The following is a 20,435-nucleotide window of genomic DNA, read 5'->3' on the forward strand; positions in this document are numbered from 1 at the left end:
TATTACTTTTTATTGAAAAAAAATATTTATTGGTGAATATATATATATATTGATTATTATGTTTATGTTTATATTAAGGTCCCTATCTTCTAGTTTCTCCCGAGGACCTCCAAATATGAGGATTGGCTATGCTTTTTATATGCCTCGTAGTGGAATTCAACAAAGATAAAGATCACATATAGTCTTTACTCTAGATGATGGAGTATTTCGATATTCCTAAACATTTCAACACATTCCATCATATTTTTGTCGTAACATATTTGGTAATGGAAGCTTCATCGAGTGTTACCATAATTAAGTAGCAACATAATAGAAGTGCTTTACTGATTGTGCTTACGTATACGTTTTGGTTGGCTAGGATTGTTTCATATTTCAGTCTGGCAACATAGGAAAATAAATTCAGCGACACAATAAAACATTGCCATATTAAAAACACACAACTTTTACTGAGAAAAATAAAAAATGGAAACATAAATGCAATAAAAATATAATAAATGTTTGAGGAATAACTTTTAGGTTGCACATTTTACAATTAACGCTTTAAAACGAAAATCACTTGTCAAAACATTTTTTGTGTCTAGGTACATCTAAATTTAGACATATCTAAGAAATCTTTCATAGGATGGAGGGGGTATAAGAAATCATTTTGTATATTTAAATACCAGATTGCACCTTACAAAAACACTAGTTGCACATTTATAGAACAAACGATTTTATCTTTTGAAAAGCCAAAACATACAAAGAAAAGAACAAAAACATATCATAGCACATTTCCTAAAAGTGCAAACACGAAGAAAGAAGAGACAAATGATTTCTTTAAAAATGGATTGTGAAAAAACAAGGAAAATAAGATTTACAGGAACAAATAAAAAATCACTCGACCGGTAGGAAAGAAAAATCCGGGGGACTGAGCTCTAAAACACAGGCAAACGATGAGTTCGATGAGGCTCCCCCACGATGCACATATATACTATATATAAAAGCCGACCCAGTTTGCTCTCACGAGAAGCCCCTAGGGGTACTGTTCATGCGCGGATGAACAGTGCCACACATGAACAGTGTCATGGGATTTTTTTTTCTCCTTTCACATTACTTTTACTTTTATTTTTGTTCCAGCAATTTACCTGATAATTTTCACAGTAAGTTCTTAGTTTCTTAAAAATATAAAATCTTTACCTTTGTCATAACGATCCTTGATAATAATTACCCAATGCTTGCATCGTCCATGATTTTTTTACGTAAGCTATTTAACAGTGTGTTTTTAGGGTCGTTAAGTATCACTGGTAGAAAAAGGGCCTTTAATCCCGGTTCGCAATTGCCACTAATCCCGGTTGCGCAACCGGGATTAAATATGCGGGACTGAAGGCCCCCCCACCCCTTTAGTCGCGGTTGCTTATGAACCGCGACTAAAGGTCCGTCCACGTGGGCGCCAGCCGTCCGTCGGGGCGGAGGACCTTTAGTCGTGGTTCTCCTGGCCAACCGCGACTAAAGGCCTCCGCAGGTTTAGCCCCCCTAAATCTGGCTTCTTTTTAATTTGTATTGTTTTATTTCTTTATATTTATTTTTTGTTTTATTTTAATTTTGAAGAATTATATATACTATATATAAAAGCCGACCCAGTTTGCTCTCACGAGAAGCCCCTAGGTTATTGTTCATGCGCGGATGAACAGTGCCACACATGAACAGTGACATGGGATTTCTTTTTCTCCTTTCACATTACTTTTACTTTTATTTTTTCCAGCAATTTACCTGATAATTTTCACAGTAAGTTCTTAGTTTCGTAAAAAATATAAAATCTTTACCTTTGTTATAACGATCCTTGATAATAATTACCCAATGCTTGCATCGTCCATGATTTTTTTACGTAAGTTATTTAACAGTGTGTTTTTAGGGTCGTTAAGTATCACTGGTAGAAAAAGGGCCTTTAATCCCGGTTCGCAACTGCCACTAATCCCGGTTGCGCAACCGGGATTAAATATGCGGGACTAAAGCCCCCCTTTAGTCGGGGTTGCTTAAACCGCGACTAAAGGTCCGTCCACGTGGGCTCCAGCCATCCGTCGGGGCGGAGGACCTTTAGTCGTGGTTCTCCTGGCCAACCGCGACTAAAGGCCTCCGCAGGTTTTGGGTTTAGCCCCCCCCCCCCCCCCCTAAATCTGGTTTCTTTTTAATTTGTATTGTTTTATTTCTTTATATTTATTTTGTGTTTTATTTTAATTTTTGAAGAATTAGAACCAAGAAGAATTCAAGAGGAATATACAATATATATTCAATCTCGGATTACCATATACAATTTCGAACAAGTTTTCATATATAATTTACGGCATCAGAAGTTCTACGTCCTCGTCGCAATAACGACCATCCAACCTCTTCAAGCTCCGGTTCCCTCGACACAATGGCTGGCTATATATTCACATGAGAAGCGAAGCCCCTTTGCTTAAGAGAAAAGCATCACTGCACCAACTTGGTAAGTACCGCGAGCTAGGCTCTACCTCACTCGTCAATGCCGTCTTTCATCGACGGCCCCAGTCTCCGGTCGCTGCTCCGGCCGTCCACCAACGGGCGCCGGTCGAAGATCGCAGACAGCGCTGGCGGCGGCGGCGGCAGAGGAGGATCAGGGGGTGGCCATGGAGGGATCTTCAAGATGTTCAAGCTCATGCCGATGCTGTCGTCCGGGTGCAAGATGGTGGCGCTTCTCGGCAAGCACAACCGGGCGCTCCTCGCCGACCACGCCACCACGGTGACGCTGTTCGGGCACCGCCGCGGCCGCGTGAGCCTGGCCATCCACGAGGACACCCGCGCGCCGCCGGTGTTCCTCATCGAGCTGCCCATGTTGACGAGCGCGCTGCACAAGGAGATCGCGTCCGGGGTGGTGAAGCTCGCGCTGGAGAGCGACACCCGCAGCGCGCGACGCCGGCTCGTGGAGGAGTACGTCTGGGCCGTGTTCTGCAACGGACGCAAGGCCGGCTACTCCATCCGCCGGAAGGAGGCCTCCGACGACGAGCGCCACGTGATGCGCCTGCTGCGCGGCGTGTCCATGGGTGCTGGCGTGCTGCCGGCCGCGCCCGAGCAGGAGGGCGGCGTGCCCGCGGGCCCGGACGGGGAGCTCACGTACGTGCGCGCACGAGTCGAGCGCGTCGTCGGCTCCAAGGATTCGGAGGCGTTCTACATGATCAACCCCCACGAGGGCGGCGTCCCCTCCGACAGTAGGGGCGGCGACGACGGCAGCGCGCCGGAGCTGAGCATTTTCCTAGTGAGGATGAAATGAGCAAAGTAATTAAAGACGAGTAATTCATCTCATGCATATATATACTTCATTTTCCTACTCGTTTTGGAATTCGGATTTGGATACCCTCAGATCAGAGGTACGTTCCACGATATACTGGACCATATATAGAGAGAGTATAATTTTAGCAAGTTGAATGTGTATCTATCTCCATGGTAGACAAGTAATTTTGTACCACGTCACATGGTGATCGAATTGACGTTGCAAGTTAATGTAGTTGATTGAAATTTATATGTTTCTGGCAATGCCAATTTTTACTAACTGGTCATCGATCGAACCTAGTATTGGCCCATCCATCATCTGTTGAATATGAGGGATCACACCACAATATCAACATTTAATTGTGAGCTAGTGCCCCAAGATCGAGTGGCAAGCAAAGTCATCTGAAATCAGGTTTATTTTGCTTAGGGAAAGTTGTTCCGTAACTGAAACATAGGGGTGTCCTAACTGCAGTACAAGAAACTTCTGACCCTAGCTAGAGTGTAATGTACTCAACTTTTAATTTCCTACATGCAGCAAGAACAAGTAGCTATCGATCAGCATCAATCCAGCGTGACAGGTCGATGCATCGCCCTTGGTCCTGAAACCGAAAGGCAATCACGTCTTCAGTACGTGGGGCTCTTCATCTTTCAAGATGCATGGGCAACCTATGTGTCTAGTGTAGTCCATGCTTGCATGCTGGGCCACAATGCACGATCTTGCTTAATGAGAATGTCTATGATGAGGTGCTGTTAGTGTTTGGTGTTCGACTGGTGGTAAGAACTAGGTGTCCAGCATTAACTTTCCAGCTTCGTATGGTACTACCCTCCGGCCTCTCTGTGGGCTTGCATCATATGGAATTCCGCATCATATCAGGTCATGATCTCTTCCCGGATGATTTGACGACGTGAGCATAGCCTAGTGGTTGGGGTCGCAGTGGCGCACCCCAACGACCGGAGTTCGATCCTTATCACGTCAAGTCCCGCTTCTACTATATCAATAGTGTCTAGTTCCTCGTAAACACTATTCGCAAGTTCACTTTTACACTTTTCATATATCTTTGGTTCTTCATCTTTTGAAATCTGGTAAATTTTGTCACATACACTACCACAACCGATTTTCTCGATGATGTGGCATGTATTTTTTACATGACCTCCACGTGCCCATCCATGCCCGCTTCTTCTTTCCCTCATGTTTTTTTTCATTCCCACATGGTGGTTTTCTCCCATCTAAATCCAGAAAGAGCTTGAGCTCCCCATTACATCACATTGTGTCTTTATGTGTGTTATATGATTTTTCTTCTTTCTTAATTTGGTTGTTGGCATGGTAAATTCATATGTGCTAACATTTTAGTATAGCAATTCAGGCAAGAAAAAACACGCCAAGAAAGAACTGGGTAAGAAACAAAGTTTAAATCTATGTTGCTGGTAAGTTCCTTAACCGGTCAACCTACTCTACTCATATGAGGGGGGACCTACTATTGTATGAGATATTTTTGGAAATATAAGAGTCAAGCTCGAAAGCTTCTCTAGGAGCTTCCTCCTCGTTGATTTCACAACTATGTCAATGTGCACACATAGAGAGACCAATCAAAATGTAATAAATACAACTTTCTAAGTTTTGTGTGTAGAAAAACCCGTTCTTTCTTGAATATGTCCCCTCAATATACTTTCTTCACTGATTGCGCCTTGATCGCCACCTACAAGTCGCATCTCCTCTCCAAACGTCATCCTCCAACATCTCAAGAATTATTTAGCCGTTATGGCTACTTCTTAACTGATGTTTTAATTGGGCCTCTGATCTTTTGTTGAACTATCAAATTTTTATGTTGATTTTTTGAGAACTCTAATGTAATTGTTGGGTTTTCATAAAGCTGATGATCAATACAAAAAAGGTTATCATCAAAAACTATGTTCTTGATTTTGTGCTTTTGATTCTGTGGGGATATGCTAGTAATAGCGAAATATATGTGGGATCCTATTGTTCTCGATGTACCATGTCTCTTCTTCCAAACTCTTGCTCAGACCATAAACTTTATTAAAATATTCAAGTGATATTCCTTTTCCTACTGCTAATAGATATATTTTTTTATCTTAGTGGCGATATTGTACTTTTGGCACACAACAAGAATAACTACTTATGCTCGCAACGGAGGCGGAACTTGTATAACATATTAACTTTTCTGATATATGGACACATTTATAATGCTAATTTTTTTTATATCTAAACATTTTATGTACATAGTTGAACAAATTTCACAAACTACAAAAAAAGTTTGGAGAACATATGGAAATTTTTAAAATATATTTCTTCTATATATTTATATTAAGCACGATTAAGGTAGGTTGGATTTTTGTAGGCTCATAGCGCTCCCTGCAGGCGCTGTTTAGATGGGTTTCCTATAGGGGTTATACCTTTTGGCTTCCTTCGCTAGTAGACTACAAATTCCTTCAACATGTTTTATTTTCAGAGAGTCGCCAACAAAGGAGACCACCCCATAGTGGGTAAAACGATTTTCCCTCCCTTAACAAGGTAGGCAATGGAGAGCGGCATGTGAGATGCGACGCTTAGTTCCTCCAGCGAGGTGAGGCAAGTAGGTGCCGGTGCCATGCAGTTGGGCCTCTGGCGGGAGGCTAGGAAGGCCCAACAAGTGGCACAACGATCTTAGGAGGGAAGCAACGAGGCTATGGGGAGCAACAGGAGAGGACGACATGGAACGGGCGACCCGAGAGGAGTGATACGTCCATTTTGCATCACTATTTTATATCATAATTTACTGTTATTCATTGATATATTTCATATTTAGAGATGATACTTATGTTATTTCACCTATTTTGCATGTTTCATGATTATTGGAGAATTACTCACCGGAGTCAGGATTCTGCTGGAAAAAGCACCGTCAGGATACAATATTTCTGAAGATCAACAATTGACGGAAGATATACCGAAGCTCCTATTTTTCCAAATGAGGGAGCCAGCCAGAAGGGGAGGCCGAGGAGGGCCACCATGGGCCCTCCACATAGGCCGGCGCGGCCACCAGGCCTAGCGCGCCGCCATGTGGGGAGGGGGCCCACGACCCCCCTCGGCCATCTCCCTTTCGCGTACTTCATCTCCCAAAAACCCTAAGGTGCGGGGGATCATCGAGGAGAGATACAGCCGCCTCTGCGGGGTGGAAAAACACCAGAGAGAAAAGAGCTCTCCGGCAGGCTGAAATCTGCCGGGGAAATTCCCTCCCGGAGGGGGAAATCGTCACCATCATCACCGTCATCGAGCTGGACTTCATTGGGATCATCGTCATCATCATCTCCACCGCCGACACCATCATCTCCACCGCTACACCTCGTCTCCGCTGTAACATCTAGGGTTGAATCTTGATTATTTCATAGGGGAAACTCTCCCGGTATTGATTACTCCTTGTTATTGATGCTATTGAGTGAAACCATTGAACCAAGGTTTATGTTCAGATTGTTATTCATCATCATATCACCTCTGATCATGTTCCATATGATGTCTTGTGAGTAGTTCGTTTAGTTCTTGAGGACATGGGTGAAGTCTAAATGTTAGTAGTGAACTATGTTGAGTAATATTTAATGGTTTGATATTTAAGTTGTGGTGTTATTCTTCTAGTGGTGTCATGTGAACGTCGACTACATGATACTTCACCTTTATGGGCCTAGGGGAATGCATCTTGTATTCGTTTGCTAATTGTGGGGTTGCCGGAGAGACAGCAACCTGAACCCCCGTTGGTATATCGATGCATGAGGGATAGCAGGATCTCAGAGTTTAAGGTTGTGGTTAGATTTATCTTAATTACTTTCTTGTATTTGCGGATGCTTGCAAGGATTTTAATCACAAGTATGTATTAGTCCTAGGAAGGGTGGTGCATTAGCATAGGTTCACCCACACAACACTTATCAAAACAATGAAGATTAATCAACTATATGAAGCGAAAGCACTAGACTAAATTCATGTGTGTCCTCAAGAAAGTTTGGTCATCATAAGTAAACAAACCGGCTTATCCTTTGTGCTAAAAAGGATTGGGCCACTCGCTGCAATTATTACTCTCGCATTTTACTTACTTGTATTTTATTTATCTGCTATATCAAAACCTCCCGAAAACTTGTCTGTGAGCATTTACAGTGAATCCTTCATCGAAACTACTTGTCAACACCTTCTGCTCCTCGTTGGGTTCGATACTCTTATTTATCGAAAGTACTACGATACACCCCCTATACTTGTGGGTCATCAAGACTATTTTTCGGCGCCGTTGCCGGGGAGTGAAGCGCTATTGGTAAGTGGAATTGGTAAGGAAAACTTTTACTGTACGTGCTGTTTTTATTTTTGCCTGCTGCTATAATTCATTATGGAGAGATATTCTCTTGAATTCCTATTTGGAAAATCTATTACTACTGCAAAGGTAGTGGATAAACCGCCAGGTGAGAAAGAGATTCCATATAAAATACCTATGAAAATTATTGAACGTGTTGTGGATAACCGCTATGAAGGGGATGAAACTGTCCATCCTGGAGATCATTTACTGTTTTTACATGAATTATGCGGGTTATTCAAGTGTGCAGGTATTTCTATGGATGAAGTTAGGAAGAAACTATTCTCTATATCGATGTCTGGTAAAGCGGCGCATTGGTATAAATTGCTGAAGAATGGGAATTCTCTTGATTGGAAGGATATTGTGCCTCTATTTTATTCTAAATTTTATCCTCCAAGTGAAATTCACAAAGACCGAAACCGCATATATAATTTCTGGCCTCATGATGGAGAGAGTATTGCCCAAGCATGGGGGGGATTGAAGTCTTTAATGCTCAAATTCATGAGCTTCCTTGTAATATCATCATTGATAATTTCTATGCAAGACTTTCTTTTCAAGAAAAAACCTTGCTGGATACTACTTGTTCTGGATCATTCACGTGCAACAAAGAAGAGTTTAAATGGGACCTTCTTGATCGGATCCAAGAGAATACTGAAGGATGGGAGAACGACAAAGGTAGAGAGTCAGGTATAAATTATGATTATGAATGCATTGAAACTTTTATGGATACTGATAAATTTCGAAATATGAGTGCTACTTATGGTCTTGACTCTCAAGTTGTTGCAAATTTTTATAAAGCTTTTGCCTCTGATTTTGAATTTCCTAGGAAGAATTTTGATAAGTATCATGAACCTTACAAAGATAAAACTGATTCACCTATAGGTAAAATGTATTGAAGTTAAAACTGTAGATCACATTCTTCCTGAAGCTTATATTGAAAAAATTCATTTTCCTGCTAAAATGAAGGAGTATTCTGTTATAACTAGTGCGGTTAACAAAAGTGCAAAGAAACCTATAAAACCTGAGGAGCAAATAAATGTTGAACCTGCTGTTGCAATAGTTAAAGACCTTGTGACTGAAAATGTAGAAGATGGTCACATCATTTTCTGTGAAGATGCTTCTAATATTGTTTCACATCCTAGTAAGTCTAGGAAAGCCAGTGTTCCTATGCTCTCTGTTAGAATTGGTGAACATTGTTATTATGGTTTATGCGATATTGGTGCAAGTACTAGTGCCATTCCTTATGAGCTTTACAGGAAAATCATGCATGAAATTGGTTCTTGTGAACTTGAAGATATTGATGTGGTTATTCGGCTAGCTAATAGAGAAACTATCTCTCCTATTGGTATTGTTCGAGATGTGGAAGTTCTATGTGGTAAAATTAAATATCCTGCTGACTTTTTGGTACTTGGTTCTGCTGCTAGTAAGACTTGTCCTATCTTTTTTGGTAGACCTTTTCTAAATACTTGTGGAGCTATTATAGATTGCAAGAAAGAAAAAATTGTGACTAAATTTTCTGGTGAATCTTATGAGTTTAATTTCTCTAAATTTTCCAAAGTTCCTTATGAAGCTGAATTGCCTATGATGATTTTAGAGTTGAACAGCTTGCATCTATTGCTCTTGCTCCTAATAATCCTTTGCAGCAACATTTGGAGGATCATGAGAGTGAAGTCTTTAGGGAAGAAAGGAATGAGCTTGATGAAATTTTCCTTCGCCAACCTATTCTTAAACATGACTTACCGGTTGAAGATCTAGGTACAACACCCCCGCCAAAGGAAGATCCTGTTTTTGATTTGAAACCGTTGCCTGATAATCTTGAGTATGCTTATATTGATGATAAGAAAACATATCCTGTTATTATTAGTGCTAAGCTTTCAAATTTTGAGGAAGAAAGATTATTGGAAATATTGAAGAAACACCGAGGAGCTATTGGTTTCACTCTTGATGACTTGAAAGGGATTTCTCCCTCTATTTGCCAACATGCCATCAACATGGAAAATGATGCAAAGCCTGTTGTTGAACATCAGCGTCGTCTAATTCCTAAGATGAAGGATGTGGTAAGGAATGAGGTATTACAACTTCTTGAAGCTGGTATTATATATCCTATTGCTGATAGTAGATGGGTTAGTCATGCGCATTGTGTTCCTAAGAAAGGAGAAATAACTGTTGTACCTAATGATAATGATGAGCTCATCACTCAAAGAGTAGTTGTAGGGTATAGAATGTGCATTGATTTTCATAAGGTTAATAAAGTTACTAAGAAAGATCATTACCCTTTACCTTTTATTGATCAAATGCTAGAAAGGTTATCTAAAAATACTCATTTCTGCTTTCTTCATGGTTATTCTGGGTTTTCACAAATTGTTGTTAGAACTAAAGATCAAGAGAAAACCACTTTCACTTGTCCCTATGGAACTTATGCTTATAGACGTATGCCTTTTGGTTTATGTAATGCTCCTGCTACTTTTCAAAGATGCATGTCTGCTATTTTTCATGGCTTTTGTGAAAAGATTGTAGAGGTATTCATGGACGATTTTTCTGTCTATGGGAATTCTTTTGATAATTGTTTGCAAAATTTTGATAAAGTTTTGCAGAGATGTGAAGAAACTAACCTTGTTCTTAATTGGGAAAAATGCCACTTTATGGTTAATGAAGGAATTGTATTGGGACATAAAATTTCTGAGAGAGGTATTGAAGTTGATAGAGCTAAAGTTGAAGCAATTGAGAAGATGCCCTATCCTAGGGATGTTTAAGATATTCGTAGTGTTCTTGGTCATGCTGGTTTTTATAGGAGATGTATTAAAGATTTCTCTAAAATTTCAAAGCCTCTTACTAATCTTTTTCAAAAAGATGTACCATTTGTTTTTGATGATGATTGTAAGGAAGCTTTTGAAACTCTAAAGAAAGCCTTAACAACTGCTCCTGTAGTTGAACCTCCTGATTGGAATTTACCTTTTGAAATTATGTGTGATGCTAGTGATTTTGTTGTAGGTGCTGTTCTTGGACAGCGAGTAGATAAAAAATTGAATGTTATTCATTATGCTAGTAAGACTCTTGATGCTGCTGATGTCTACTTCCCCCTCCTTTTCCTGTAGACAGTGTTGGGCCTCCAAGAGCAGAGGTTTGTAGAACAGCAGCAAGTTTTCCCTTAAGTGGATCACCCAAGGTTTATCGAACTCAGGGAGGAAGAGGTCAAAGATATCCCTCTCATGCAACCCTGCAACCACAAAGCAAGAAGTCTCTTGTGTCCCCAACACACCTAATAGGTGCACTAGTTCGGCGAAGAGATAGTGAAATACAGGTGGTATGAATAAGTATGAGCAGTAGCAACGGTGCCAGAAAATAGCTTGCGGGCGTGTAGTTGATGGTGGTGGTATTGCAGCAGTAGTAACACAGTGAAACAGTAAACAAGCAGTAGTAACTCAGCAGTATTTAGGAACAAGGCCTAGGGATTACACTTTCACTAGTGGACACTCTCAACATTGATCACATAACAGAACAGATAAATGCATACTCTACACTCTTGTTGGATGATGAACGCATTGCGTAGGATTACACGAACCCTCAATGCCGGAGTTAACAAGCTCCACAATTTGTTCATATTTAAGTAACCTTATAGTGTAAGATAGATCAATACAACTAAACCAAGTACTAACATAGCATGCACACTGTCACCTTCATGCATATGTAGGAGGAATAGATCACATCAATATTATCATAGCAATAGTTAACTTCGCAATCTACAAGAGATCATGATCATAGCATAAACCAAGTACTAACACGGTGCACACACTGTCACCTTTACACACGTGCAGGAGGAATAGAACTACTTTAATAACTTTGCTAGAGTAGCACATAGATAGTAGTGATACAAAACTCATATGAATCTCAATCATGTAAAGCAGCTCATGAGATTATTGTATTGAGGTACATGGGAGAGATGAACCACATAGCTACCGGTACAGCCCCGAGCCTCGATGGAGAACTACTCCCTCCTCATGGGAGCAGCAGTGGTGATGAAGATGGCGGTGGAGATGGCAGCGGTGTCGATGGAGAAGCCTTCCGGGGGCACTTCCCCGCTCCGGCAGCGTGCCGGAACAGAGACTCCTGTCCCCCAGATCTTGGCCTCGCGATGGCGGCGGCTCTGGAAGGTTTCTGTGGTTTTCGTCGAACGTATCAGGGTTTTCGCGACGGAGGCTTTATATAGGCGAAGAGGCGGCGCAGGAGGGTCGAAGGGCTGGCCAAACCATAGGAGGGCGCGGGCCCCCCCTAGGCCGCGCCAGGGTATGGTGTGGTGGGCCTGTGCCCCCCCTCTGGTCCCTCTCGTGTGTTCTGGATGCTTCCGGGGATTCTAAGATCTTTGGCGTTGATTTCGTCCGATTCCGAGAATATTTCGTTACTAGGATTTCTGAAACCAAAAATAGCAGAAAACAGGAACTGGCACTTCAGCATCTTGTTAATAGGTTAGTTCCAGAAAATGCACGAATATGACATAAAGTGTGCATAAAACATGTAGATAACATCAATAATGTGGCATGGAACATAAGAAATTATCGATACGTCGGAGACGTATCAGCATCCCCAAGCTTAGTTCTGCTCGTCCCGAGCAGGTAAAACGATAACACAGATAATTTCTGGAGTGACATGCCATCATAACCTTGATCATACTATTTGTAAAGCATATGTAGTGAATGCAGCGATCAAAACAATGTATATGACATGAGTAAACAAGTGAATCATAAAGCAAAGACTTTTCATGAATAGCACTTCAAGACAAGCATCAATAAGTCTTGCATAAGAGTTAACTCATAAAGCAATAATTTAAAGTAAAGGTGTTGAAGCAACACAAAAGAAGATTAAGTTTCAGCGGTTGCTTTCAACTTATAACATGTATATCTCATGGATATTGTCAACATAGAGTAATATAACAAGTGCAATATGCAAATATGTAGGAATCAATGCACAGTTCACACAAGTGTTTGCTTCTTAGAGATGGAGAGAAATAGGTGAACTGACTCAACATTGAAAGTAAAAGAATGGTCCTCCATAGAGGAAAAGCATCGATTGCTATATTTGTGCTAGAGCTTTGATTTTGAAAACATGAAACAATTTTGTCAACGGTAGTAATAAAGCATATGTATCATGTAAATTATATCTTATAAGTTGCAAGCCTCATGCATAGTGTACTAATAGTGCCCGCACCTTGTCCTAATTAGCTTGGACTACCGGATCATCGCAATGCACATGTTTTAACCAAGTGTCACAATGGGGTACCTCTATGCCGCCTGTACAAAGGTCTAAGGAGAAAGCTCGCATTGGATTTCTCGCTATTGATTATTCTCAACTTAGACATCCATACCGGGACAACATAGACAACAGATAATGGACTCCTCTTTTATGCATAAGCACGTAACAACAATTAATAATTTTCTCATATGAGATTGAGGATGTTTGTCCAAAACTGAAACTTCCACCATGGATCATGGCTTTAGTTAGTGGCCCAATGTTCTTCTCTAACAATATGCATGCTTAACCATAAGGTGGTAGATCTCTCTTACTTCAGACAAGACGAACATGCATAGCAACTCACATGAAATTCAACAAGGAATAGTTGATGGCGTCCCCAGTAAACATGGTTATCGCACAACAAGCAACTTAATAAGAGATAAAGTGCATAATTACATATTCAATACCACAATAGTTTTTAAGCTATTTGTCCCATGAGCTATATATTGCAAAGGTGAATGATGGAATTTTAAAGGTAGCACTCAAGCAATTTACTTTGGAATGGCAGGAAATACCATGTAGTAGGTAGGTATGGTGGACACAAATGGCATAGTGGTTGGCTCAAGTATTTTGGATGCATGAGAAGTAATCCCTCTCGATACAAGGTTTAGGCTAGCAAGGCTTATTTGAAACAAACACAAGGATGAACCGGTGCAGCAAAACTCACATAAAAGACATATTGTAAACATTATAAGACTCTACACCATCTTCCTTGTTGTTCAAACTCAATACTAGAAATTATCTAGACCTTAGAGAAACCAAATATGCAAACCAAATTTTAGCATGCTCTATGTATTTCTTCATTAATGGGTGCAAAGCATATGATGCAAGAGCTTAAACATGAGCACAACAATTGCCAAGTATCACATTACCCAAGACATTAATAGCAATTACTACATGTATCATTTTCCAATTCCAACCATATAACAATTTAACGAAGAAGAAACTTCGCCATGAATATTAAAAGCTAAGAACACATGTGTTCATACGAACCAGCGGAGCGTGTCTCTCTCCCACACAAGCATTTATTCAAACAAAAACAAAAACAAGAAACATAAAGACGCTCCAAGTAAAGCACATAAGATGTGACCGAATAAAAATATAGTTTCAAGAGAAGGAACCTGATAATTTGTCGATGAAGAAGGGGATGCCTTGGGCATCCCCAAGCTTAGACGCTTGAGTCTTCTTAGAATATGCAGGGGTGAACCACCGGGGCATCCCCAAGCTTAGAGCTTTCACTCTTCTTGATCATAGTATATCATCCTCCTCTCTTGACCCTTGAAAACTTCCTTCACACCAAACTTCTCATAAACTTCATTAGAGGGGTTAGTACATAATTAAAAACTCACATGTTCAGAGGTGACACAATCATTCTTATCACTTCTGGACATTGCTCAAAGCTACTGGAAGGTAATGGAACAAAGAAATCCACCCAACACAGCGAAAGAAGCAATGCGAAATAAAAGGCAGAATCTGTCAAAACAGAACAGTCCGTAAAGATGAATTTCTAATAAATACTTCCGTTGCTCAGATCAGAAAACTCAAAACTAATGAAAGTTGCGTACATATCTGAGGAACACGCACGTAAATTGGCATATTTTTCTGATTTTTCTACAGAGAAAACAGCCCAGATTCGTGACAGATAGAAATCTGTTTCTGCGCAGAAATCCAAATCTAGTATCAACCTTCGATTAGAGGCTTCACTTGGCACAACAAAACACAAAACTAAGATAAGGAGAGGTTGCTACAGTAGTAAACAACTTCCAAGACACAAATATAAAACAAAGTACTGTAGCAAAATAACACATGGGTTATCTCCCAAGAAGTTCTTTCTTTATAGCCATTAAGATGGGCTCAGCAGTTTTAATGATGCACTCGCAAGAAATAGTATTTGAAGCAAAAGAGAGCATCAAGAGGCAAATTCAAAACACATTTAAGTCTAACATGCTTCCTATGCATAGGAATCTTGTAAATAAACAAGTTCATGAAGAGCAAAGTAACAAGCATAGGAAGATAAAACAAGTGTAGTTTCAAAATTTTCAGCACATAGAGAGGTGTTTTAGTAACATGAAAATTTCTACAACCATATTTTCCTCTCTCATAATAACTTTCGGTAGCATCATGAGCAAACTCAACAATATAACTATCACATAAAGCATTCTTATCATGAGTCTCATGCATAAAATTATTACTACTCCCAACATAAGCATAGTCAATTTTATTAGTTGTAGTGGGAGCAAATTCAACAAAGTAGCTATCATTATTATTCTCATCATCAAATATAGGAGGCATATTGTATTCATAATCAAATTTATCCTCCATAACAGGTGGAACCAAAAGGCTACTATCATTATAATCATCATAAATAGGAGGCAAAGTATCATCAAAGAAAATTTTCTCCTCAATGCTTGGGGGACTAAAAAGATCATGCTCATCAAAACCAGCTTCCCCAAGCTTAGAATTTTCCATATCATTAGCAACAATTGTATTCAAAGTATTCATGCTAATATGTTCCATGGGTTTTTTAATTTTCGCATTAAACCATTCATGTCTTGACTCAGGAAATAGAATAAAAAGCTCACAGATGTTTTCCATTATGCCTTACTAGTGTAAAACAAGAAACAAAAAGTTGCAATTGCAGGATCTAAAGGAAATAGCTTTGAGTACTTACGGCGCCGGGAAATAGCTTAGTAGCCGAGGTCCGGAGTGTGAGTACCTTTTACCTTTCCTCCCCGGCAACGGCGCCAGAAAATAGCTTGATGTCTACTTCCCCCTCCTTTTCCTGTAGACAGTGTTGGGCCTCCAAGAGCAGAGGTTTGTAGAACAGCAGCAAGTTTTCCCTTAAGTGGATCACCCAAGGTTTATCGAACTCAGGGAGGAAGAGGTCAAAGATATCCCTCTCATGCAACCCTGCAACCACAAAGCAAGAAGTCTCTTGTGTCCCCAACACACCTAATAGGTGCACTAGTTCGGCGAAGAGATAGTGAAATACAGGTGGTATGAATAAGTATGAGCAGTAGCAACGGTGCCAGAAAATAGCTTGCGGGCGTGTAGTTGATGGTGGTGGTATTGCAGCAGTAGTAACACAGTGAAACGATAAACAAGCAGTAGTAACTCAGCAGTATTTAGGAACAAGGCCTAGGGATTACACTTTCACTAGTGGACACTCTCAACATTGATCACATAACAGAACAGATAAATGCATACTCTACACTCTTGTTGGATGATGAACGCATTGCGTAGGATTACACGAACCCTCAATGCCGGAGTTAACAAGCTCCACAATTTGTTCATATTTAAGTAACCTTATAGTGTAAGATAGATCAATACAACTAAACCAAGTACTAACATAGCATGCACACTGTCACCTTCATGCATATGTAGGAGGAATAGATCACATCAATATTATCATAGCAATAGTTAACTTCGCAATCTACAAGAGATCATGATCATAGCATAAACCAAGTACTAACACGGTGCACACACTGTCACCTTTACACACGTGCAGGAGGAATAGAACTACTTTAATAACTTTGCTAGAGTAGCACATAGATAGTAGTGATACAAAACTCATATGAATCTCAATCATGTAAAGCAGCTCATGAGATTATTGTATTGAGGTACATGGGAGAGATGAACCACATAGCTACCGGTACAGCCCCGAGCCTCGATGGAGAACTACTCCCTCCTCATGGGAGCAGCAGCGGTGATGAAGATGGCGGTGGAGATGGCAGCGGTGTCGATGGAGAAGCCTTCCGGGGGCACTTCCCCGCTCCGGCAGCGTGCCGGAACAGAGACTCCTGTCCCCCAGATCTTGGCCTCGCGATGGCGGCGGCTCTGGAAGGTTTCTGTGGTTTTCGTCGAACGTATCAGGGTTTTCGCGACGGAGGCTTTATATAGGCGAAGAGGCGGCGCAGGAGGGTCGAAGGGCTGGCCAAACCATAGGAGGGCGCGGGCCCCCCCTAGGCCGCGCCAGGGTATGGTGTGGTGGGCCTGTGCCCCCCCTCTGGTCCCTCTCGTGTGTTCTGGATGCTTCCGGGGATTCTAAGATCTTTGGCGTTGATTTCGTCCGATTCCGAGAATATTTCGTTACTAGGATTTCTGAAACCAAAAACAGCGAGAAACAGAACTGGCACTTCGGCATCTTGTTAATAGGTTAGTTCCAGAAAATGCACGAATATGACATAAAGTGTGCATAAAACATGTAGATAACATCAATAATGTGGCATGGAACATAAGAAATTATCGATACGTCGGAGACGTATCAGCTGCCCAAAGAAATTATGCTACAACTGAAAAAGAGCTATTAGCTGTAGTTTTTGCTTGTGACAAGTTTAGACCTTATATTGTCGATTCAAAAGTCACAGTTCATACTGATCATGCTGCAATTAGGTCCCTTATGGAAAAGAAAGATGCTAAGCCAAGGCTTATTAGATGGGTGCTTCTTTTGCAAGAATTTGATTTACATATTGTAGATAGGAAAGGTGCTGATAATCCTGTTGCTGATAATTTATCTAGATTGGAAAATATTGCTTATGATCCTGTTCCTGTTAATGATAGTTTTCCAAATGAACAATTGGCTGCAATAAAGGTGAGCTCGCGAGATAGTGCTTGGTATGCTGATTATGCTAACTTTATCGTTTCAAAGTACTTGCCTCCAACCTTTTCAGCTCAGCAAAGGAGGAAATTCTTTTATGATTTGAGGCATTATTTTTGGGATGACCCATACTTATATAAAGAAGGAGTGGATGGTATTATGCGAAGATGTGTCCCCGAATATGAACAAAAGGAGATATTGAGTAAGTGTCATGGTAGTGTTTATGGAGGACATCACACCGGAGATAGAACCGCACAAAAGGTTCTACAGTCAGGTTTTTATTGGCCAACTCTCTTTAAAGATGCAAGGAAGTTTATTTTATCTTGTGATGAATGTCAAAGAGTTGGTAATATCTCTAGGCTCAATGAAATGCCTATGAATTATACTCTTGTTATTGAACCATTTGATTGTTGGGGATTTGACTTCATGGGTCCTTTCCCTTCTTCAGAAGGTAATACTCATATACTTGTTGCTGTTGATTATGTTACTAAATGGGTGGAAGCCATACCCACAAAAAGTGCCGATGGTGAGACCTCTTTAAGAATGCTTTTAGATGTTATTTTTCCTAGGTTTGGAGTACCTAGATATCTTATGACTGATGGAGGTTCTCATTTTATTCATGGTGGTTTTAGAAAAACTCTTGCTAAATATGGTATTAATCATAGGATTGCTTCCGCTTATCATCCTCAAACTAGTGGGCAAGTAGAATTATCAAATAGAGAAATTAAATCTATCTTGCAAAAGACTGTTAATAAATCTAGGAAAAATTGGGCTAGTAAGTTGAAGGAAGCATTGTGGGCTTATAGAACCGCTTATAAAAATCCTATGGGTATGTCTCCTTATAAAATGGTTTATGGAAAAGCTTGTCATTTACCTTTAGAACTAGAGCACAAAGCTTATTGGGCTGTAAGAGAACTTAATAAAGATTTTAAACTTGCCGGTAAGAAAAGGTTGCTACAATTGAGTTCTTTAGATGAGTGGAGAAGTGAAGCTGATGAAAATGCTAAACTTTTTAAGGAGAAAGTTAAGAAATGGCATGATAGAAGAATTATTTAAAAAGAATTTAATGTTGGAGATAAAGTCCTATTGTATCGGTCTCGTCTCAGATTTTTTGCAGGGAAATTACTCTCAAAATGGGAAGGACCATATGTCATTGTGGAGGTGTATCGTTCAGGGGCAATAAAAATTGCTTCGCTAAAAGGTGATGCCACGCAAGTGGTGAATGGACAAAGACTCAAGCATTATATTTCTGGAGATTCTTATAATGAAGATGTTGATGTTATTCGAGTGGTGACTCCGGAAACTTTCATCAAAGATCAAATTGATAGTTCTGCAGAGTTCGACTTCGAATAGGTAACAATTTTGGTAGTAAAAAGTCCACGTTTAACTTTCCGAACAATGTTTTTGTTGTTTTTAGAAAATATGAAAAATTACGAGATCGAATCGGAGCGGGGGAGACGCACGAGGGCACGTCCCCACGTGGTGGCGCGGGCCCCACCCTGGCCGCGCCACCATATGGGGACGGCTCCTCGGAGTCCCTCTCCCACTCGGGTTCGACCTGGTGCTTTCCTTTTGTCGTGAAATTTTTTGCTATATAATCCCCCGGATCCCCCGAGGTCCGTATATCGTTTTCTCGTCGTGTTTTGTTTCGAGCTGTTTTCTGCCAGGATCTGTTTTTGATCTAGAAGCACCATGGTCTCCAACAACAAGGACAAGGGGCCTTTTGAGGAAGATATTCAAGACCCCGAGTTGAAGGAAGAAGTCGAGAATGAAGATGAAGGAGAAGTGGAGAAAGACCCGCGTGTATACCCGCGTGCCACCGTCGCAAGCATCGGGGTGGTGGCAAATCCGTTCAACCCCAAGAGAAGCGCACGAATTAGCACCGGCGGAAAAGTCCCACGTCGCTTCCTAGATCCAAGGACATCTCCTCAAGGCATCGACAACCCCTTCCACACTCTAATTCATAATAGTCAAATTGAAAGGATTCCCAAGGCAGTATTGCCTAGTAGTTGGGATATGGATCGTTCTAACACTGCAGGAAGGATGAAACCTGAAGCTGAGGAGTGGGGAAACAACTCTAAGAGTTGGGACTCACCGTCTGACATACTTCTTAACCGCGTCGAGCACAACTCGGAGCTGATCCGCAACCTCACTTACGAGATTGATGAGCTAAAGGAGCTTGTTAAGAAGCTTATCAAGAATTCACCATCACCACCGAAGGAGTAATTCATCACTGGTATTGGCACCCCCTTGGTTTGTTCCAAGCTTGGGGGGAGTGCCGCGGTATCACATCATCACTATCTTTTACCTTTTTACTGTCAAGTAGTGTCATATCATGAGTAGGGAAGTTATCATATAAGATGGTTTGCAGTGTGGAAGTATCTCTCTTTTAGTTGGTTATCTATGTATCCATTGGTGTGAGTTATCGTTATGGAATATTAATGAGAAGTTTTATCATTTACATTTTGCACACCTTATTTTAGTTCGCAATTTCTGTTATATGGTTGATCTTGTTGTTAGTATTGGTATCACTTTGGGAGCATCAAGTAAATCTATTTGGTTTTGGCAAACTTAGCATTGGTCAATAGCAAAAATACTTTGAGGCTTAAGTAGAAAAGAGGGAAGTACATGTATATACATTATTTCATTATCTTTCTTTCTTGTTAGCTAATGAGCTTAGTATTCTGAAGTTAAAATTGTTTGTGCTTACAAGGAAGATGCATGATTGTTTCTATCACATGTATATCTATTTGTTTCCCTCAACTCTTATGCTTGCTAATCAACCTTGCTAGCCAAAGACCTGTACTGAGAGGGAATGCTTCTCGTGCATCCAAAACCTTAAACCAAACCCATGCCATTTGTGTCCACCATAACTACCTATTATGTGGTATTTTGCGCCACTCCAAGTAAATATTTCATGTGCTACCTTTAAACAATTCAAAAGTTATTATCTCTTATTTGTG

At 40.6% G+C, this 20,435-nt stretch overlaps 1 protein-coding gene across 1 annotated transcript; it reads left to right on the forward strand.

Moving 5' to 3' along the window:
- The first annotated feature begins 2,394 nt into the window (after positions 1 to 2,394).
- On the forward strand, positions 2,395 to 3,514 carry LOC127301904 (protein MIZU-KUSSEI 1). Its single transcript, XM_051332198.2, has one exon. The coding sequence runs from the start codon at positions 2,501 to 2,503 to the stop codon at positions 3,263 to 3,265; it is 765 nt and encodes a 254-aa protein (XP_051188158.1). The 5' UTR covers positions 2,395 to 2,500; the 3' UTR covers positions 3,266 to 3,514.
- The last annotated feature ends 16,921 nt before the right edge of the window (positions 3,515 to 20,435 follow it).

Source organism: Lolium perenne, chromosome 5 (assembly GCF_019359855.2).
Source record: "Lolium perenne isolate Kyuss_39 chromosome 5, Kyuss_2.0, whole genome shotgun sequence".
Taxonomy (NCBI): Eukaryota; Viridiplantae; Streptophyta; class Magnoliopsida; order Poales; family Poaceae; genus Lolium; species Lolium perenne.